Here is a 23,051-nt window from a genome sequence, read left to right as displayed (position 1 = left end):
TGCCCTCCTCCCCACCATGGCCTGCTACAGCTTCTTTCCCCATTCCAGGACGAAAGCCCTTCCTTCCCCAGACCTATTTCGCCCACTGAGCTCTTTCTGACAGGACAGAGAGAGAGACAAGGGACAGACAGACTCAGACACGGCCTTTCTCATTTTGTTTCATTTGTTTTGTTTTTTGTCATTTTTTTGTTTTAAATAAGAAATTTATTGCAAATATAGAAATTGATCTTCTCCATACAGGAATCTCCAAGTTGAGGAAAAACGATTTCGTGCCATTCAGTTTAAAACAGGAAAAAATAAAATCTAAAATAAAAACAGAATCAAAATAAAATCTGTCCATACACAACCAAGGGTCACAGGGGTCTTACGGAAGGAGGGACACCGAGCGGCCGGTGAGGACCCAATCCGGGCAGTTGCCTCTGTGCCTGTGTTACATTCAAGGGATGAAGGAGCCCCCTGGCTCTCAGCTATCTCGCTACTCCCTGATGCTGTGCTTGTGGGCAGAGCTATTGGAGCCAGCCGACACTGAGCCCAAAGTCTCCCAGAAAGCTTCCTCTGCTCCCCTAGGCAGAGGAAGAGTAGGGGTCATCTCAGAGCAAGGCCTGACAATGAGAGGGAGACAAAGGCCTGATGAAGAGATGCTACAACAAGGCAGACAAATGGAGGGGGGCACATAGGAGTGCAGGGCAAAAGGAAAGTCATCCTCTCTGGAGAACGGAGCAGGGAACAGGGCCAGGGGAAGTGGTATGGAGGTTGCCCACTCCCCAAAGAGGACAGAGGGTTACATTACCAGGGCAGGGTGCGATTATGATCTATATTCATAGACCCTGTGTAGGATTAAGGGGCCCAGGGGGAAAGAAACAGGGGCAGGCCCTCCCAGTGTGGGGCAAAGGAGGCTGAGGGGAGAGGTGCAGAACCAGATCTTCAAAGTGTTGGGCGCTGGGGGGAAAGGTGCACAGACAGCCCCTCACAGTGTGCGGCAGAGCAGGCATAAGGAAGAGATAAAGAGACAGCCCCTCCCAGTGTGGGGCAGGGGGAAAGGAACAGGCAGCCCCCCCCCCACACCACAGCGTGGGGCAGAGGCAGCAGAAGGCAGAGATACAGACATCCCCTCACAGTGCACGGCAGAGGAGTTGGGCAGGAGGTACACACCACCTAATGCCACAAGAGACTCAAATGTAACATGCACACTGCTTTCCCCTCCTTAGGTAAAACTCCAGAAGCCACCTGCATTAGGGAAGAATGGGGTGGGGGGACAGAACAGGCTCCTCCAGCCCCACAAATGACCCCTACCTCTACCCCACAGCACACAACGTATCCCACAGACAAGACGGGTGAAGAATATCCCAGCCACCACCACCACTGCTAGTTACTTATTTGCTGTGGTTCCTGGGATGCAATTACCCCTGTGCCTAGAAGGGCTCCTAGAGACCTATGCAGGGCCTGGTGTGCTAGGCTCTGGGTGGACACTCCCACTGGTTACAGGCACACGCGGTGAATTCCCCAGGATGAGCCATTCAAGGTAGCTCCTTGTCTCAGGCTGAGGCAGTAGGGGCCACAATGGGCAGGTTCCAGCTGGGAGTCAGCTGCTCCATGAGGATCTTCCTGAGGGAGACTTTCACAGACAGCGACTTCCCGAGAGGGGAAGGACTGGAGGGCATGGTTTCTAGCCTTTGGTCCCTGCTACATACACTTCTAGCCATGGTTGGTCCTTCCAACAATGAGTGCAGTTGATTGTTCTGCTTGGCCCACTGCTCTAAGCACCATGCTGCTGCTGCTGCCGCTACCTGCACAACAGGGTTGTACCTGCAGAAATGGGCCATGGGCAACTGTGAGCCGCACCCAGCCTCCTTGCATTGGCTCCCGTCACCCTGCCCTTCTTTACATCACCTCCCCACCTCTCAGACACCCTATCTGTTCCTCCCCATTAGATCACTTTTCTCCTCTTCCTTCATAAGGCTACCCTCTCCTCCTCTCTTCATTCTTTCCATCCCATCCTTCCTCTGATCACTTTCTCCTTCCTCTCCATCCCTAACCTCTACATTTCTTCTCCTTTCCATTAATCCATCCTTGCCTTCCTGAAACCTCCACTCCTTACTTCCCCACATCACCCTCTTCCCCTGTTACTTCTCTCTTCCCCGCTCTTCTGTCTCCTTCCACCCCCTCACACCTCTCTGTGACACCATCCCTCTTCTCTCCTTCTGCTCTCCACCCCTACCCATGCTCTCCATTACCCCTTCCCCATGAAAGCTGCCTCCGAGAGTCTTCAGTGGGCCTGAGGGCTGATTAACATTGCAAACACACGGACATTGCCTCAGCCAGGATTTCTTGACATAAATTTTCATTTGTCATTCATGAATATTTCACACCTGCCTCAGGAGGAATTAGCCAACACAGGATGCAGCATAGCGGAGAACAAAGAAGGGGCAACACTGCAGCAAGTGCAGGGGCTGAACCTACGGTCTGTATCTCAAGGAATGGATATTCACTTATGACTCTTTTCAGTGCTCTGTACTCAGAGTCTGTTCCAGTTCAGATTGCTCCCCTCCTTCCAAGCAGTTGCCCTACAGTCCCCTGTAGGTGACACAGGGATCCATTTCTGTGTCTTTAACTCCTCCCCAAAGGGTTGCCCCTGGATCCCATTCCAGGGGGCACAGGAATTCATCTCTGGTCCTCCTCCTTCTTTCCAGTTAAGTGAACTAGATTCCTGTCCTCTGCAATGAACCCAGGACTCATGCCAGCACAGTAACAAAGCAAGAATGCAGCCCTAAGCTGTAGGTTTTGAGTCTGCCCAAAGGCAATTGTTTGTCCTGAGGGGTTTCATGGCCTGACAGTGAGAGGTCTTGGAAAAATAGAGCTGGAGATCCAGGCTGATCTCCTTAGCACACTTCTCCAGCACAAAGGCATTAGTAATTCTGCCATGTGCTGCACCGTGGCTAGGTTATAGCCAACTACCTAAAGAGAATGGAAAGTGCTTGATCCAAAGCCTGTTAAGTCAGTGAGAGCTAACTAATTGACTTCTATGGACTCAGGATCAGACCCTATGAAATCAGGTGTTCTCAAAGCGGTGGCCCTCCGCTGGCCCCAAACCAGGCTCTATTCCTTCACTGAAAGGCTTCTCTTGTGGGTTCAGGGCAAGCTTAAGGATGAGAAGTTTGGAGCCCTCTCAGGGATAATTTGCTCATGCCTGTGGGCCATGTTGACATCATGGGGACAAAGGAGGTAGGGTTACAACTGCACAAGTGAGTGGGGAGTGGGTCCATAACACTGACATACCCATACCCACCCAGCCCCAACAGCAGCATATTTGGGGGGCTGTGGGGGGTGGTTAAGAGCAGCGGGGGGCAGGGGTGATGGTTCTCTTGGGGTACCCGGGTTGGGTTCTCTTTGGAGTCCGCTCCCTCTGAAGTTTGCAAGAATCTCGCATCAAATCACAACAGGGGTTGGGGGAAGAGGGAGTAGGGAGAGTCAGGGGAGGTGGGGGTTAAATCTCGACAAACTGGCACATACACAACAGGTGTTTGCTCAGAAAAATACAGTAAAATCATCATGCAAATATAACGGTAAATCTGCTCATTTCAGACACAGCTCGTGTGTACTTGGTTCAGTGTTGTCGCTTCCATCCTCAAACCCATGGCAGGGAGGGAGGAGGAGGAAGGTGAGACAGGCCGTTCCCCCTCCTGTTCCCCCCTCCCTCCCCTACACCCTGTGGAACAGTCCATCTTATGCAAACTTTACCCAGGTGCTGGCCAAGGGTGACTGTGGGGATGGCAAGGGGCATGGGCTCCTCACCCCCCTCCCAAAGGCATCTTGGGAGCTTCCTCTTCCAAGGAACCAGCAATGCCCCACCCCATCACTCCCCTTTCTTCTTCCTCTGCTTCCTTTTCCTCCCTGGGGAGTGGGGGGCAAAGCAGGGATGGACAAAGGGAGCTGAAGTCACTGCAGAGAGAATGCCCCCTCCCCACAGCTTCAAACCACTGGCCACATGGCACAGTCTTTGGGACCTAGTGGGCATCGGCAGGAAGCTCTGGAGAAGGAGGAGCAGGGTTGGAGATGTATATAGGACACCCTTCCCCTTTAGCCCCTGCTTCCCCTCCCTGCCCTCAGATGGTTGCCATGCTGGAAGCCAGCATGGGCCAGCTGCTTCCATGGCAGGCTCCCTGAAGTGTCCAGCTCCTCCTTCTCCCTCTTACATGTCAGCCTAGCCCTGCCTCTCATGCTGCAATCTCCCTCGGTTGCTGGGCTCCCACTGTTGTTTTGACCCCACATTAACATGCCCCCTTCCCCTGGCTGCACCAGCTGAGAGGGGTGGGCTCAGTCCTGTTCTAATGTTTGGGATCACTGGTGGTATCATCCATGGAAACATGCTGACAAGCAGCAGGGCCCACCAGCACATTAGAGGAGCTAACGCAGGCAGTCCAAAGGACTATACCCACCTCATCCCTTCCCCATGACCACCACAGAAATGACACCCCTGGGATACTTCCCCCAGGATCTCTATTGCAAACACATTCCTGGGCCCTCTTCCCCACCCTGTGCCCAGGATCTCCATAGGAAATACACCTCTGGGATCTCTCCCCTAAGATCTCCATAGGAAATACAACCCTGGGACCCTTTCCTCAGGGTCTCCACTGAGAACACACTCCTGGGGCCCTATCCCCAGGATCTCCATAGGAAATACAACCCTGGGAGCATTGCCCTAGGATTTTCCATTGGAAACACGGTCCTGGGACCACCCCACCCAGGAACTGCATCAGGAACGCACCCCTCAGATTCACCACAGCAGCCCCTAGGTGCTGCCAAACAAGAGCCAGTTTTTCATGAAGCAGCTCAGGCAGCTAAGACCCCAGACATCTGAAAGACACCAAGACCGTTCCCGAGCGGCTGCTGTGGGAAGCCCAGTGACTACTCTAGAGAGATATCCCATCAGGCCCTTGACCTTTCCCTTTGTGTCTCCTGCCCTTCCCCCCACAGAGATGCACCAGCTGCCTCTGGACATCCCCAGAGCTCTAAGCAGCTCCTCAGCGACATCACCCGCCAGCCCGGGGGCAGTGGGAGAGGCACAGAGGTTGGTCATATAGCCACCTCTCCCTGACTATGCCTGGCAGTATGCAAAGGGACAGAGATCACTCCCTGTGTCACTGCCATCTGAAAGGATTGTCAAGGAAAGTCATGGAGTGCCACTCTGAACAGCCCCCTCATAGCGGGCTGGCACCCCTGCACGCAAACAAGTGGAGTGGGTGGTAGCCAAGATTGTGCTTTGTTAGTTTGTTCTGAGACGGGAAGGGGATGGGGACAGCAGGCTGCGCTCTCAGCTTCCCCCCCACAGCACTAGGCAGGGAATGGAGCTCAGGTCCAATGCCCAGATAAAAGGGCACTGGCAGCAGAGGCAGGTCTCTCAAGGGATCCTTCTCACTGGGAACAGCCAAGTCCCCAGAGACTTAGCAGGTGAGAAGGGTGCTCCAGTTCTTCTGATGGCCAGCACCAGGTCAGTGAGGCAAGAACGGCCCTCCCCTGACCTGCACCACCTCTGTGATGGGGCCCAGGAGGGGCAGGCTCAGGGCATCATCTCCTGAGCTGCACCCTCCTCTCCTTTGCCCGGAGCTGTCCTACTGCACTGTACCCTCTTGTCCCAAGCCATGTTCAATCATGTTCTCCCTCCTTAGGGTACTGTCCTTGTACCCTGCTCCCACTACCAGCTTTTCACCTACCAGCTTTCCTCTAACTTTGGGGCCTGCCTCTTATCTAGGAGAGTTGCCTGTGCCTCACTGGAGTGGGATCCACTCCCTGGAGGTCTCCTCCAGCCCTGGACTTTCTCAATGGACAGACTGAGTAGAGGGGCAATCAGGAATTGACACGAGTGTCTGTTTATATCCATTCTTTCTGCACCCCTCAGGGAAGGGGGACCCTGCTCTGGGAGAGCTGGGTGAGAGGGTGACAGAGGCAGTAATGTAATTGAGGGCAGTCACCAGGGCAGTAGCTCCTGGAGGGCACAAAAGCAGCCACTGCTGCAGTAGTTTCCTGCTGTTGTGATTCCTCCACTAAGTATCCTCTGCCCACACCCCCAGGGGTTGAAGCCCTTCCTTGAGTGCAGGCTAGAGTGGGCATGGAGGGGAAGTGGGGGCAGGGGAGGAGCAGAGCCTGGGAGTGGGAGGGAGATGTAAGCTGAGTGTATGCGTGGGGTGTGCAATGGGAAAGGGCACACTCCTAATCTCAAAGAGGTTGAGAATTCCTGTCTTCTCACCCATCTCTGCTGGCCCTGCCTTTAGCAATGCCAGAGGTCATGCTCCCGACCACGTACTGGAAGACTAACTGGAATGTACTGCTGGGGCTGGCCTTGGGGACCCCCCCTGCAGGGCTTAAGAGCCAGTGACCGCTCTTCCTACATGAATCAAAGGTAGGGGAAAGGAGTTCCCTGGACCATGTACCCCAAGGAAGATTAGAGGCTGATGCAGCCACCGGCCATAAAGCCTGACTCCAACCTAGGGAATCCCGATGGGGGCGGGGCAGAGGACATGGGGAGAGATCCTCCTCTTACACTCTGGTTTCTGTACAAACCCCACAAGACGGGGGCAGGTCTTCACAACATTGCCCCTATAAAAATAACAACTTAGCTTCCACTGACTTGGACTGCCATCCTGAGAGGGATGGGGACATCCTTAGTTTCCTCTTGATGGGAATGCCTGGGAGATGGGGGTAGGAATTGCTATTATCCCTTTTGGGGAGCAGTCAGGATTCCCCCCCTAAAACAAAACTATTCTGGAACAAAGGAGCATTAGGAACAGAAAAGCAATGGTTAGTGTTTTAGTCTACACTTAGTTAGCATCCTCCCCTGCTCTCCTCACTGCTTATCCCTCCTGCCCCACCATGTCCTGGACCGCAGCTAACCCCAATGCACGGCGACATTACCACAGTGTCAAAGCAGGCAGCTCCTCCCAACCACCTGCAGTAGTAACAATGGTCCCCGTAACACAGTAGAAACAATTCATTTCAGTTGGGGGTGGGGTTTGTTTGTTTTTTGTAAACTTTTAAGAAATGGTTTTCGGTTCATTTTTGTCAGGAGCATTTGTTGGTTCTTTGATTCACAGTCAAGTGGTTCTTTCTTGTGGTTGTTGGGGAGTCCTTTTTATTTTTCCTTGTAAAGACAGAGTCACAATTTCTGCTGAGCGGAGACACCTTTCCAGTAATCCAGGATGTCGTGCAGATCCTCATCCTTGGCAAATTGGACTTTCTTCCGCAGGGCGTGGCCGGCCGCCATGTAAACTTCCTCCCGGTGGTGCTTCTTGTAAGGCCGGAAACGCTCCCAAATCTTGTGAGTGCTCTCTGATGAATACTCAGGGCTGGAGGAGTAGCCTGAGAAGTAATGTCTGGGGGAGAGCTGGGAGTACGTGGAGTCCCGCTTGGAACGGGAGAGCGGCTTAAGGAAGGACACCCGCTGGCTCAGGGTGTCTGCGCTCTCCTCATAGTAGAGGGCTGGGAAGGAGTGCCGGTGTTCACTGCAGTGGTAAGAAGGTTTTACCTCCAAGTGGTGGATGGCACCCGGGGACACCAAGGGAAGACGATCCAGGGGGCTGTTGAGTGGGCTGCCTTTCTCAATGTATTTTGAGTCTGACTTGCTCAGCGGTGGGTGATCGGGCACATCCAGGCTGAAGACCTTGGCGCTCTTGATGGAGCCACTGGATGAGACGCTGCAGGTTTTCCTGGCCACTGCAGCATCTGCACTCAGCTGGCGCTGCAGGGGGTGGTGGGAGCTCTCCTTGTAGGGTGGTGAGAGGAAGCTGGGCCGCTCCAGCCCACCGGAGGAGCTGGTGGGGATGGACTGACACTCAAATGCCATGTCTGAATCAACGCCACCCCCTCCTCCCAGGAAGGAGGCTGTGTCCAGCTTGAGGGCATCAATGCAGTTGTTGATGATTTGGTTGACCTTGTCCACTTCCTTGGCAATGGTAGAGATCTCAGCTGCTGAACCCTGGCCATTGTCGAGTTCCCGCAGGTCATCATCTCGCTGGGTTCTCTCCAGCCCATCCCCACCACCTGTTCGCACCTCAATGTAGTTGCCTTTGGTAGTGACCTTTGGGGTTTCCATCCCAGGATCCATTGACTTGGATGGGGGCATCTTCTCTCCAATCATGGAAGGGATGGAGGACATCCGTGAGATGGGAATGACTGGTGGCTCACCCAGCTTCTGTGAAGGGTGGACAATGGAGCTGGTGTCAATGTCTGAGCCATAACGCATCTCCAGAATGGTCTTCTTCACATTGAGGGACTTCTGCTTCTCCTCCTGCATCCTCCGCTTCCTCAGGCAGTAGTAGACCACCCCCAGGACAATGACCATCCCAAAGAGGCAGCCCAGGATGGTCATGATGTAGTGAGTGGTGGTAGACGTATTGGGAATGGGATCCTCCCTCCCCTTGCTCCTGGTAGTAAAGGACACACAGGTGTGGTTGTACCGCTTGGAGTTGCGGATGGAGGCCACGCAGAAAGTGTAGTCTGTGTGTGTCTTCAGATCTTTGAGGACAACATACTCCTTCTTGAATTTCAGGGTCCTGACATCGGCAACATAGCTGTTATTATATTGCGTCAGAACGTACAACTTGCTGTAGGGCGAGGGGATGGTCACCAACAAGGTGGCTGAGGTGATGGTCACATGGTGGACTTTGATGCTGGGATTGAAGGAGGAGTCCGTGGTAGAAGAAGCTGGGGGTTCCACTGACAGGAAGTCCCCATGGTTGAACCCTGAGGACTCATCCAGGTCTCTCTGGGAGTCAGGTGTATAGGGGGTGGGGTTGACTCTTGAGAGAGAGGGGATTGTGCCGCCCCGGCACATGGACTGGAATATGGTGATGGCATTGCGGTTGTGGTGGGGTCGAGGCACCAGGAGTGGGTAGCCAGCGAACTCCCGTGGGGTCTCGCATTGCAGTCGGTCATAGTTCTTTGTGACATTGTTGAAGACCACCAGCCAGTTAAGAAAGCTGTAGAGGCTGCAGTCACAGTTGAAGGGGTTGCCAGCCAGCTCACACACCATAAGGTTGCTCAGGCTGGTGAAGGTGTTCCCCTCCAGCCGGCTGAGCCGGTTAGAAGACAGGTCAATGCTGATCAGGCTGGGACACTCCGAGAAGGCAGTGGGAGTGACCAGCTCAATCAGGTTGTGCTGCACAAAGAGGAACTGAAGCCGGGCCATACCACGCAACATGCCCTCCGTTAGGTTGGTGAGCTTGTTGTAGCCCAGCTGCAGGACCTGCAGGTTGGACTGACCCATGAAGGCCCCGTCCTCAATGTAGGAGATCTCGTTCTTGGTCAGATTCAGGTCAGTCAGATTCCCAAAGCGATTGAGGGAGGAGTACAGCACCACCTTGAGCTTGTTCTCATTCAGACGCAGGTCATGCACCGTGCTGTTGATGTGCTGGGGGATTGTCTCGTAAGGGGGCTGGTTCTGGCTGCAGATGGCCAGCCACACATAACCCTTGTCCCCCTCGATCAGCCAGCAGTCACCATGCACCATGCCAGGGACAAACACACAGAGCAAGGCAGACGCCCACAATCCCAGGCACGGCATGGTTGGATGCAACATCCACTACAGGCAAGAAGAAACCAAGATGCCAGAGAATAAAGTGAAGGGAGGAGAGGGCCTGAGTGCTCGGTGCTTAGCGATAGGAGGACACAGACACCCCAGTTCTATCTGGTGCTATCACCCACATTTTTGTTTCCCCCTGCGCCAACACAAGGCGCAGAGTGGGGACAGCAAAGTCCACTTCTTTCTGCCTCCCCTAATCTACCAGAAAAGGTCCAAATGGGGAGGGAAAAAGATGTTGTGCTGTCTTTTCAAATAAAACAAAATTTAGCCACCACCAACAAATCTTGATGGAAGAAATGACTCCTCCACGCCTTCCTCCCCCCAACACCGGAATGTGACTTGGAAGAACAAGGTAGAGCTGCCTCTCCTGACGCTCACACCATCCATGCGCCTCGTCCTCTCCTGGGTCCCCTCTGAGATGCTTCAGAACTTCAGATCAAACACGTCGAAAAAAACAATACAGAGAGCGAGTGAGCCCAGGAAAGAGTGAGAGATCCATCTGTCATTGGAATCTGGAAAAGGAACACACAAGAGACAAGACGAAGTCTCAATTAGGGGGTCTTTGAAATATGAGAAAAGACAGCTAGGTTCCCTAGCTTTGCAGGGACATGGAGAAGTAGCACAGAGAGTGTTATGGGCTGGAAGGAAGGGGTGGAAAGGAGTGGAGAGGGAGGAGCGACATTGCCTGCTACATCGCTAAGCCTTTAAAGGGAACCCTTGCAACTCAATCTTGTATCAGCCATAGCCAGGAGGGCACTTGGGCTCTGATATGTAATAGCATTATAAAAGGTGGGGGGGAGACCCGGGGAGACAGGTTGGGATGGAGCTGAGGGGGAGACTGGGAAAAAGTCAGGTGCAGGAATGTAGTACAGTCAGCTGGAAACTCCAGAGCACAAATGAAACAAAAACCAAACAGAAAAATAATGGCAAAACCCAAGGCAACATGAACCTGAGGATTTTCAGCTGCTCATGTAAAGGAAGGCAATTGCGCGGAGGCAGACACACGCTGAGAACAAACAAAGGAGAGCCCCACCTCAATGCACTCGGGCTTTCTTTTTTTTAAAACTTGATGCAGAAAGATAAATAATTCATTGGTTGTGTAACCACTCCTGCTCTGAAAATGATTCCCACCTCACGGCGCATGCCAGGGCAGTGCAGATGTGATACTGTGGGCTGGGGGAACCCAGCTCGGAGCAGGGCAGCTGGAATTGGGAAGGAGGCAGTCACAAGTGTCAAGTGCCCAGAGAAGAGCATAGGGAGTATGTTCGCATGCTGAAGTGGGTAAGCAGGGTGTTGGTCAGGGTCCTCTGGCAAAACCTGGCCACCATGATAGGGCAGGCATGCACCAGAGTTTTGAGATGGAAGCACATGCTGTAAGACCAGGGAGCCTCCTGCCCCAGGCTGGGGAAGGAGTCCATCCAGCTTGCACGAGGTGGCAATGAAAGTTCATCTGCTGCCTGGAGTGGCCAAGGCATCAAGACAAAGGGAGGGCACTCCTGCTGGCACCAAAGAGACATTTCTGCCCTCCACATGCTTTTAGCCCCAGGGTCTCCACTGTATAACTGCTGCCTCCTGACCTGCAGAGCAACCCCCCCCCGACTGATGCCAGGAAACATTCTCCACCCAAAGCCCACTCCTTCTGGGGGCAGTTAACACACCCCACTCCTGAGAGGGAACCCCAGCTGGTGCCAAGGGGACATTTCCATTCTCTGCTCTCTGGCCCCTGGCTACCTATCTTTCAGTGAATCCTGAACTGCTACCTGGGGAGAAACGCCCTGCTGACACGTCCCCATTCCCGCTGCCCCCTCCCACACCAGACTGTCAGGAAAGCCTTGACTTTGTACAAGTGTCCCCTGCTGATGCTAAGGAGCCAGTTCCATTCTCCAACTGGAGAAGTGTGTGTTAGGGGAAGCTGTAAAACATTAAAGTAAAAGGCTACTTAGTTACTTCAGATTACGAATCCTGTCTCCCCCTCCTTTCATTTTTCAGAGATGCTCACTAAAGATATTGCTATACCTTTGCTGTTAAAGCCAAGCCAATTTCTAATGCAGAGACCTGAAGAGCATAATTAATAATGAAGAAAGAGAGAAGGGGCGGGGGAAGAAAAACCTTGAGGAACAAGGCTTACGTCTGTGGAGAGATCTGAGCTGATTTGGGTTTGTGGAATTACTAAGGCAGTTGGATTAAGGGATCAGAGATGGTGTTGGAGAGACACACTTAAATATTCAATAATCCCGAAAGGAAAGCCAAGATTGTGAATGGCAAGGTTGAGCAGAGAGGAGCGCTGGATCCAGCTGAGAGGGGAGATGACCCTTTGCCCGTGACCCACTGGCTGAGGCCACCAGACTTGTTTCACCTGTTCCCATCATGTGATGGTCTGGGGCTGCTGGCTGAGGCATGGGTTTGTGCTGGCTGGGGATGGTGCTGATTCAGGAGGCAGCAGTTTCCAAGGTCTATTGCTTCACTTCTTAATCTAATGATAAATAACTTCCTGACTCTGCACGCTCCCCTCTATTCAGAGAAGGTGGCTCCACTGGCCCTTGGTGTGTCACAGATGATTTGTGCCTGTCCTTCCCCAGATCTCCTATTGGAGCTGGCCCTCTCAGCCCCTTCCTCAGGGTATCTTCCTACAAGGGCATGGCTGTGCCACTTCTGCTTTCCTCCACCCCTTCTCGCCAGGCCATTTCTCTCCCTTCACATGTTTTTCCAACCATCCCTGACGTACCCTTGGACCTTGGCCGTGCCTCTTCCAGCCAACCAGCTTTGTGAGCATCAGGGAACTGCAGTAGCAAACACATCACTTACGTAGCACTAGCAGAGCAACACATCCTTCCCTCTTACCTGCAGACCCTTCCCGGGATCCCTGTACCCTTGTAATGGAGGCTAGAGGCAGCCCTGGGGAGGAGTGGAAAAATTCACACTGGATTTCTCTAGCAGAAGCCCCTACGTTTTGTTACTGTTTGGTTTGGCAGCTCCCCCTTCCCAGTTGCTCCCTGTGCCATCCCTCCTCAACCTCATGATAAGCTCTCCCCTGACCCCACAGAGTCCTGGTGCACGGCTCCTGGCTTTGTCCTACTGAATTCCTTGCTGTCAAGCACAGCAGAGCAAACTCCAAACACCGGGCTGGAGTCATCAGGCCCTGCACTAGGGTGGGAGGCAGTGCCAAGGACAGCCCAGAGTTCCCCACTCACAGGTCCAGCTGTGCCATCGGGGCTCCAGCTGGGCAGCACCTGCTCACGCAGGCAGTTCCCTTAGGTCAGCACCTGGAGGGATTGATCAGCAGCAGGACTGGCCGATCAGGCCTGAGGGGAGCAGGACTACTGGTGTGGGGAAGGGACCATGAGATGGAGCTGCCTATAATTGGGGGGCGGGGGGGGGGAGGAAGGCAGGGAAGACTAGCCACCGTGTGCGATCCCGGTGTCCTCCCCTCAGTCACACGGGGTCCCTGTGCAGCCCCACAATGCATGGGTGGGGACAGCAAGCTAAGGATTATGGGGCGGGGAGGGAAGCACAAGCAGGGAGGCAGCTGTCTTCCCCCACCCCACACCTCCAGTCTGTGCTTTGGCTCATTCACAGACAGAGGTTTCCAGGCCAGCAAAACAGCCAGTCAGCACATTCCCAGAGCAAGAATCACCACAGCCCCCTCCATATCCCTGGGGTGACTGTCCCAAGAGCAAAGCTTTCCCTGCATTGTGGAGGCCTGTGGGAGCCTCCCAAGACCCTTTTCCTGCCTCCCAGCTGAGGCATCAGCCCTCACAAAGGTAGGGGATGGAGGGAGGGTGGGGGGACCCATATCATCCCCTCCCCCAGGTGCTGCAACCAAACCCGAGGATAAATCAGCCAGGAGATGAGTCCAACAAGGCGAGGAAACAGCACAGTGTCCTCGTTGTTGGCCGGGAAGGTGCTGACACCACACTTGGCCACGCTCCTTTCCCTCACTCCTCAGAAGACACAGCAAGGCAAAGTTGGAGAAGCAGGATGGGAGGTATGGGGGGAAAATGAGCACAGCCTCTCCTGCCTGGGGGTAGGGAAAGAGGAAAGGCAGGGGAAATACAGGTAAGAAGGGGTGGGGGGCCTCTGGGAGTTTAATTTGGAGGGAACAGAGAATGAGGGACCCCCCTCCAGAGCAAGGATTTGAGGCAGGGGGTTGGTTCCCTCCTAGGAGTCTGTTATCTGACTGCAGGCATCAAGGAGGAGAGGTCAAAGGTGTCTGGCTTTACACCAATTGTGTATTCTCCATGTTCTGGGCCTGGCTTTAAGCCTCCATGGTCTTTAACTCAACCAAGAGCAGCCTCGGGGCTGCTATAAGTCACACTTAGCTTTCAACTGTCTTCATGGGCATGTAGCAGCAACAAAGAACCAGAGGGCAGGTGGTAGCACTCTGCCATGTCCTGGCCTGCCCCCACAGTGGGCTGTAAGAGGATGCCAGAGCCATTTCCCCCATTGTATGCTCTTCAGGGAATGCCCCTGAGCATGAGGTGTGAAGGACAGCCTTGAAGGGGCTGGAAGGGAGCAGAGGGCCAGTGAATCAGATCTGTCTCAGGGATCAGGACACCTGTATGACCGTCTCAGGAGGCATCAGGGAGCAGGGTTCAATGCATCAAGGTGCTTCAAGGTGTAAAGCAAAGGCTTGGCAAGTTGGTACCAAGCATCACAGGAGCTCGGGCCTGTGTTGCTGGCATCCTGTTCTCTATCCTTCCCCCCTCCCCAGCCCCACGAGCCTACTGCTTTAGACAGCAGCCACTTAATCTCTCAGCACCTAAATGGCGCTAAGAGCCTCCCCATTAGAAATTTATAATTTAAAAACCTGAAGGACGTTCCTTGCTCCTGTGGGGAAACTCAGAGGCAAGGCCAAGTCTCCTTCTCTCCCTTCCTCCCTGCCAGCTCTGTCCAGACGACTGCTTGGTGCTAGACACTTGCCTGCCCTGGGCTGGCCACTGGGCACAAACGCACCAGCTTCTGTACACAAAAGATTGGCATGGCTTCCAGCTTATGCCACTTCTCTGCTCTCCCCAGGCCTGGGGTGACACTTCCATCCCCCAATAGTTCAGTGTCCCACCAGGATTTGTTCAGCCTCTTCCCATGCTTGTGATTTGAGTTCCAAGTACTGTAAATCAGCACTGTACCCATGTGCAGGCAAAGAATGATGCTGCCATAATCCCTTCAGGATCCCTTGCCCATGACCCACTGGCTGAGGCCACCAGACTTGTTTCACCTGTTCCTGTAGTGACACCTTCACAGTCAGCACTCCTGCCCTGTTCCCTACAGTGACACCCCCACAGTTAGTGTGCCCACCTCACTCCCTACAGTGGCTCCCCTGCAGCTACTGCTCCCTCCCCTGTCCTCCGGCAACACCCCCACAGTCAACACACATACACACACACTGCTGTGCTGGCATATACACAGCTGACTGAAAGCACTGTTGGCCTCTTCCCCAGGGTACCAAAGGCTGCCAGAGAGCTGCTGCTGTCTAACCCCTAGCTCACCCAGACAGGACACTGCTATGAGGACATCCACAGTGCAGGGCGTCCAACTGGTACCGGCTGGGTGACTGAGCTGGGGGAGTTCCTTTGAGGGCATAGTTGCAATGAGGCTGAGCTGCCCCAATGGCATGGGGTAAAGCTGGCACTGCAAGTAAGCTGGAACCTGTGGCTATGCACTCAGGGGGGCATCGTTTTGTGGGAGAAAAGAACAGAATGGGCCCTGCCAGAAGGAAGCCCCTTGACCTTCAGTCCAGTCCATCTGGTAGGGTTATGCAGAATCTCAAATTGTAGAGGTCTTGAAAGGGCAAAGGGAAGACATTCTTGCTTGGAAGCTCACGCTATAGCAGTCCTGTCACTGGTGTTGAAAGCAATGCTGGATAAGGAATTTCATAATGCAGGAGTCCAAGATGATGCTAAAGTGGCGCTCTTAAGGGGTAGCCTCCTAGTGTTGAGGTCTCAGATGCCATAAGCAGGGCACTGGTACCAGGAAAGCCCCACAACTCAAGTATCAGCTGGCATTTCTGCGAGCAACCTTGCAGCACCAGAATTCTAGCTAGCACTGGTGTGGCATTGCTGTGAGAGAGCTCACCGTGCCTGAATTCCGGGTGGCAGTGACAAGGCACCACTGTGAAGAAGTTCATGGTGGCTGAATGCACTCACACAGCCCTGCCCTGGGAAAGTTCACAGCATCCAAGTCTTGGCTAACCCTGAGAGGGTACTGCTTCATGGAAACCCAGTGCCTGAATTAGCTGGAAGTATAGAGATGAGCACTGCTATAAGAAAGCTATGACACAAGGGGTTCCCAGTGCTTATATAGAAAAGGCCTGAGCTCAGGGGTCAAACTCAGCCCCACTCTTATTCACATGCACCCTCTTGGCTTGAAGTAAGACCTCCTCGGATGGTAAGCACAGGAAGACCGGACAAATCACACCTCATCAGGCAAAAGATAACTCTATGTGAAGGTAAAGCACAACGCAAATAAGCCCCCTGCCACAGCAGCGTCCTCTAATTTGTTGGCTGGGATGAAAGAGAGCAGGGATGCTCCAGAGAGATAACCATAGGGGCTTGGGAGCACAACGCTGAGTGCAGAGCTTTAGAAGGGTGAATCAAGTGATCGGTGCAGAAAGAAAGGTCTTTCATGTGCCAGCCGTTCTGCCGGCAGGCCTGCGAGAGCCACCTTTGTTTCGCACAGTGAAACAGTGACTTTTAATATTAATATCATTATGAAAGATTAAGGGGGATTTGCATTGACGGGGCTCCACCCGGAGCGCCCGCAGCAGCTGGCAGCAGGGAGGGGGAAGGCAGGCATGAGGAGAGGAGGGATCGGGAGACAGGTTCCATAAAAACAGTTATCAGCAATAAAGCTGTATGCGTCACTCTCCCTCCAAACGGGAGGGAGCGCTTGGCATCCAGCTCTCTCCTCTGTGCCATCCCGCCAGCTCAGGCAGCAGGAGGCAGCGTAGCTGGCTTTAAGGGAGTTGCCAGAGGGAAGGGGAGGGAATGCTAGCTGTGGGGGTGTCACTGTAAGGAGTGCTGCAGGAGCACTGACTGTGAGGGTGTCACTGCAGGGAACAGGATGGGAGTGTTGGCTGTGGGGGGTGTTGCTGAAGGAAAGGGAGGGAGCACTAGCTTCAAGGGAACCACTGTAGGGAGCTGGGGATAGGGAAGGGGGTGGGAGTGTTAACTGTGGGGGTGTTGCTGGAGAAAAGGAGAGGGAGCACTAGCTGCAGGGGAGCCACTGTAGGGAGTGAGGTGGGCATGCTAACTGTGGGGGTGTTGCTGTAGGGAATGGGGCAGGACCACTGGCTGTGAAGGTGTCACTATACAGAAGGGGATGGGAGTGCTGGCTGGAGGGTGTACCTGTATAGGGAACCGGGTGGGAGTGCTGGCTGTGGGGGGAGGAAGAGCCTGTGAAATGTGCACAGCTGGAGTCCTGTGGCTGTTGCTAGGTGAGTTGAAGCACAGCATGGTCAGGCCCCTGCCTGTCAGGGCCAAAGCTGGGTGTTCCCTGCTACACTCACTTACCACCAGCAGCCATCCCTGCTCTCCTGTTTCATGCTTTGTAAGGCTATCATCTTTTCATATACTGACCCTTCCTGAGCTGGCCAGAAGGACCAGGAAACAGCATATACCCAAGACACATGGGACAGCACTTTGAGCAAACCCAAGATCCTTTCAGGTTGGTGGATTACATACCAGGAAATTAAGCATGCCCCAAATGCTGCCAATCCCAGCGTGATGCTGACTTGGCCCAGAATGCAGACTCAGCAGTTCCTTCATTACCGCACTCTGACCTGCCATGAAGGAGAGGCTAAGGCAGCAAACATGCTCTTAGCAAGGTCCCAACTCTAAGCTGGTTGGGGTAGTCCCTCTAGTACAGGGGCAGGCAATTATTTTGGGTGGAGGTCCGCATACTAAGTTTTTGCAAGTCATTGAGGGCCACATGACAGGCAGCCGGGGCAGATAAATATTAATTTTCTAAATTTTTTAGGGGCCCTGTGGGCCAGATAGAATGGGCTGGCAAGCCGCATCTGGCCCGCAGGCCACATTTTGTCCACCTCTGCTCTAGTAGCACAGTGCCAACTAGTGTCATGCCAGGTATAGCCCCTACCAGCACAGTGCCACCCATGTGCCATGCTGGGCACAGGCCCAGCAGCACAGATAACATCCCTTCATTCCTCATTCTATTCAGTCAGTGGCAGCAAAGCCATTGCTAGATACCCCCACTTGTATTTGGATGCCCTTTGTTGCTCTCGTGGAGAGGGAAACCCCCAAAAGACTTACTCCCAATTAAAAGGAACAGCTGCACTATCACCAGTCTCACCTGCTACTCCTTCCAGTGCAGCATGTCAACTCCAGAACCCATTCATCACTCCCACTAACTACAGGGTTGGCTGCTGAGGGGAGATGTGACCCCCACAAAAGTCTGTACTACACAAACTGCCCCTCCCTCCCACCTCAGCTGTGAGACTCCTCACTCAAATGGCCTCCCCTACCTCCTTTTGTAACCCGACTGACTAGGATGGAACCCATGATTTCCCATCCTAAAGCACAGGCCAATAGAAGAATTAGGTGCAAGACACAGGAGGTGATAGTGCCGGTCTACTTGGCCCCGGTCAGGCCTCATTTCCTAGAGTACTGTGTGCAGTTCTGGGCTCTACATTTTTAAAAGAACATGGGGAAGTTAGAGAGGCATCAGGGGCAGGCAACAAAGATGATCAAGGGCTTGGAAGGCAAGTCATATGAGGAGAGCCTGAAGGAGCTAGGCATGTTCAGCTTGCAGAAAAGGCAGTTAAGATGGGACATGATATCAGTCTTTAAATACTTGCAGGGCTGCCATAAAGAAGAGGGAAAGCACCTTTTCTCTCTTGCTACAGAGAGGAAGACATGGACCAGTGGCTGGAAGCTGCAGCAAAGTTGAAGGAAAAACTTCTTCATTGCTAGAACAATGAGACATTGGAACAGACTGCCTAGATAAGTTGTGGACTCTACCACTGGAGGTGTTCAAGAAGAGGCTGGACAGCCAGTGGTCAGGGATGACTAGGCACAGGTATGCCTATGTTCTACTCTGGGTATTTCCCATGCGTCTGGGCTTTGCTGGTTATCCCCACCCCCTCTTTTCTGTTACACGTGTCAAGTTGTTTTTAAGCCTTCCCACAGGCATTGGGTGCTGGCGGCATCCAAGGCTAGGGACTGTGCCAATGCTCTTGCTGGGACCAAAGCCAGAGGTTCCTGGTTAGAGGGTCTTGCCCCCCTGCTCATGGTCAGGCTGATAACTGTATCTGGGGTCAAGAAGGAATTTTAACCTATGATCAGACTGGTATGGACTGCAGGTTTTTTGCCTTCCTCTGTAGCAGGGACTATGGCCCTCTACCCGGGACCTCTTAAGCATATATTGACGACATTTGTATAGAAGCAGGACATTAGCTGCCATGATTTCCCTACTTTACCTGTGGCAGGTTAGGGTGTTAGGTCTATGGTGTGTCACAGTTGACAGCAGTTTTATGTAGGGTTTAGATTATGATTTGTATGGGATGGTTTGGAGAGGGATGATCCTGCCTCAGGCAGGGGGTTGAACTAGATGACCTCTGGAGTTCCCTTCCAGCCCTGCTTCTCTATGACTCTATGATGTCTTGAGCTGACAGCTGTCTCAAATCAACATCAAGGAATCCCCTGATGATCCCAGGATTATTGGGCTCAATTTACAGGGTAGAGCCACCATTTCTTTTAACTTAGGCCAAGGCTGTCCAACTGGTAGCCCACAGGCCACAAGATATACAGCCAGCCCTTAGGCTCTCACCACTCTCACTGCTCCCCCCATCTCTCCAGCTACAATAGGAGCTGGAGTGTCAAGATCCCCCCACATCTACTCCTCCAGCTGCTGCCTCCTGAATTTGCCCTATGGGGTGGGGCAGTGCAGGGAGCTGAGGGTGAGTTCAGGGTTGTGCCAGGTGACAGGACTGGGGTTGTATGTGTGCAGTGGGGGAGGGGAGAGGTTGTACCATGTGCTGGAGAGAATCTGTGCCTGGTGAGGCACACACAGCATGCAGCCCCCACTGATACAGCTCCCAGGCTATGTGGCCCCTAGGGGTATAGAAGTTGGACAGCCCTGACCTAGGCCACTCCTGAAGGAAAGGCTGTAATCTTTCTCTCTTCCCCTTCCATCCTCAACACCTGGGCAGCAGCAGCAGCTAGGCGCAACTTCAGAGGAGTCCCCTACCCACCCACACTGAATGAGCTCACACCTGACATGCGTTTTGACACAGCACTGCCTCCCTCTCTCCCCACCACAACCTCGCCTTGCTTTAGAGCCTGTTTTTTTTTCTTCCATTGCCAAAACACAATGACTGTTATAATTAACAGATTATCTCAGCGCGACAGCTGCAGTCCTTTGAAAATTAGGTTGAATAACAGGATCCTGGCGTATGGTAATTTCTTTTCATCTCTAGAATATTTCTCTCTCTCTCTCTCTCTCTTTGCCTCATTATTTTTTTTTCTTCCTTCTCTCACCCTTTTTTCTCATTACTCTTATTTCTTTGGGGTTAGACAGGCTTCGTGGGCACTTTGCCTTTGTCAGCTTTTTTCATTCTTCCTTTTTTCTTTTACTATCTTCCTTCCCCAGGAGACGGTCATTATGCACAGGAATGTAAACATGGCTGAAACACATGCACCAGCAGTAGCCTAGTCCCATGGCGATAGGTGCACAAGAAAGCCTGCATACCTGGGAAAAGCACCTGATGCAATTGCCCTTGCTCAATATATAGATCTGGAAAGAATGACTTGCGCAGCTGAATCCTGCTGTCACCAAGAGATGTGAAAGTGTTTGCTTCACTGATTGACCTGTGCTTACCCCATTCCAGTTGCACCTCCCACCCACTGACTCAGCAGTTGCCCCTGACTCACACTACCCCTCGCTGAATGGATACTAGCACCAACACATTCTATACCTTCCTCTCACTCGCTCAGTAGCTCTGCCACTTAACACCCACCTCAACCATTATCCACCTACATCTATCTTTCTATCAACTAAATCAACTAGAGCTGGCCAAAAAGCACAGCTTCCACTTTGTAGGAAATTTCATTTATTTTGTTTGAAATTTAGGTTCATCCTGACTTGGACTGAAACCAAAAGTTGGTTAAATTGCCCTTGAGCTAGAAGCTTACCAATCCTGTAGCTGCTCACTGAAACTGACACTGTAGTGTTGATCTTAGCAGGCAGGGTTCTTACCTGGGGAAATCTGCTGTGGGGTAGTGAATCTACAGGTCTGAGCCTCCCCAGTTCTGGGGCAGTCTCACCAAAATCCAGGAAGGGTTCTGCCAGGACCTGCCCTGGGTTCAGGACCAGCTCATTGAAATGGACATGATTTGAACAAAATGTTTTAAGATTAAAAAAATCACGAGGTTCACTGGAAAATGTTTGACGAGCTCTAAGATCCCCTCACTCTATACCCAATCCCCTCTATACCCACACAAAATCCCTCACTATGCTGCTCCTTAATATATGGCAGCAACTTCAAACATATGGCCTTCAGGGCTCCCAGAAAAGCCAGGAATTCAGGGGTGGGGTGAGTGTGGATGGGCTCTGCTGAATTCCAGGGTATGGAACCCTGTTGGGGTCATGTTTCAGCAGCAGAGCCAACAGCAGCTATGTTAACCCCCACTCACCCCACGTCCACTCACCCTCCTACCAGAGGTGGGTCCAGATCCTGCCCATAAGGAGACCCATCATCTGGATCCAGTCCAGAAGGCCAAATGAGTTTGATAACCTATCACAAATGAGCTTCATAAACTAAGCAACACCTCTCTGTCCAACTTGGCACCACAACAACTCAGTCACTTTGCTTCACCTCTACTCCGCACAGCCCCAACTCACTCCACTCCAGCACAAGTCCCACTCTGTCACTCCACTCCTTCTCTACTCAACACAACCCCATCTTAGCTTACTCACTCGGTTGCATCCCTACTCAACACAGCCCCAAGTCGCATATTCATTCCTTTCTACCTTCACTCAATACAGGACTGTATCACTCACACCACTACACCCTTAGTCAATACAGCCTCAACTCGTTCCTCCACTCCACTCAACCTCTATTCAACACTGCCTCAATATGCATATCTTTCACTCCTGACCAGCTCACACAGCCCCAGATCATTCATCCACTCCTCTCCTCTAGTGAACACAGCTCCAACTCATTCTCTTAGACAACCTCTTCTAAGAAGAAATTGTTTTCACACATTCTCCCCATCATGATATCAAATTTAAGTAGCCTTTCAACAAGCTATCAGTTATATTTACTAATTTTGAGATAGTGATCCACCTCACTCTATATATTTTTCTCCTATATATATTTTACATAGATAATATATATCTATTCTCTACACTATATTACCGTATTTACTCAAGTATAAGATGAGGAGGTCTTTCGCCAACCGCATGGTGAGGAAAAGCCCCTTGTCTTACATTAGTATACAAAAGACATCTCACTAAGTACACTGTCTATCATTAAAAAGCTGCCAAAAGCAGCACATGCTCAGTGATGGAAGCCAACTATGAAGCTGATTAAATGTAGCCAACACTGAGCATGACTATAACACATAAGGCCCATATGGGGCAAACATACTGATGGGAACCTACCACAATTTTTTTTTTTTTTTTTAATTTCAGGTCTCAGGCCAAATTCATCAAATCAGTTCTGAATTCTATCAACTGAGCAGAGCTTAATCATTCAAATCTGTGTAGTGCTATCACTGGCAAGTATCGTATCTCCCAACTCTTCAGTCTGGGGCTTCAGATACTCCCAAATCCATGACAGGCATCCTACATGCAAGCCCCAAGCCCAAAAACCTTGGAGTTCAAATGCTCCCTAGTCTCACTTGCCCCTGGCCAATGGGCCATAGAAGCAAGCTAATGGGAAAACCTGGGAACAATCCCACCCCCATCACCATAAATTGTGTAGCCAAGATCCTTCCACTGGAAGGCTACAGCAGACTCTCACAGAGGGGGCGCAGCCTGTATGTAATGGACAGATCTCCACCCTCAACTACACCAAGCCATTAAGGCCAGGAAGAAGGGTATCTCCCCTGCCAAGTAAGTAAAACCACCTGGGCTGAAAATGACCTCGTGGTATCTCCTTGCACTGCAGTCAGCCTGACCCTTGCAAGAGTTGACAAATGCCTCCAAATGCAAGGATCTCAGCTACAGAATTTATGGTGACGGGGGATTACTCTCAGGCTTTCCCTCTAGCTTGCTCCTTCAGCATTTTGGCTAGGGGCAAACAAGACTAGGGGGCATCTGAACTCCAAGGCCTCCAGGCTTGGGGCTTGCAGGTAGGATGCCTCCCATGGATTTGGGAATATCTGAAGCCTCAGACTAAAGTCTGAGAAGTAGGGTACATGCTGGCGGTAGCACCACACCAACTTGAACAATTGAGCTCATCCAGTTGCAATTTGGAACTTAATTCAAAACTAATCTGTCCTTGGAAACAAAATTTTTT

At 52.3% G+C, this 23,051-nt stretch overlaps 2 protein-coding genes across 3 annotated transcripts in view; both read right to left on the bottom strand.

Annotated features, from left to right (window-relative positions):
* The window catches only part of RAC2 (Rac family small GTPase 2), a 161,016-nt gene that overhangs the window by 113,458 nt on the left and 24,507 nt on the right, over positions 1 to 23,051 (bottom strand). The window lies entirely within an intron of this gene.
* Positions 242 to 23,051, bottom strand: part of ELFN2 (extracellular leucine rich repeat and fibronectin type III domain containing 2) — a 64,790-nt gene continuing 41,980 nt past the window's right edge. For both annotated transcript variants that reach the window (XM_090043075.1, XM_090043074.1), the window contains exon 2: positions 242 to 10,086. In XM_090043075.1, the coding sequence (XP_089899201.1) occupies positions 7,151 to 9,571 (2,421 nt within the window). In that variant the 5' untranslated portion in view covers positions 9,572 to 10,086 and the 3' untranslated portion in view covers positions 242 to 7,150. The remainder of the gene's footprint in view (positions 10,087 to 23,051) is intronic.

Source organism: Crocodylus siamensis, chromosome 4 (genome assembly GCF_052110815.1).
Source record: "Crocodylus siamensis isolate JL-2025a chromosome 4, ASM5211081v1, whole genome shotgun sequence".
NCBI lineage: Eukaryota > Metazoa > Chordata > Crocodylia > Crocodylidae > Crocodylus > Crocodylus siamensis.
This window is presented reverse-complemented; position numbering and strand designations above follow the sequence as displayed.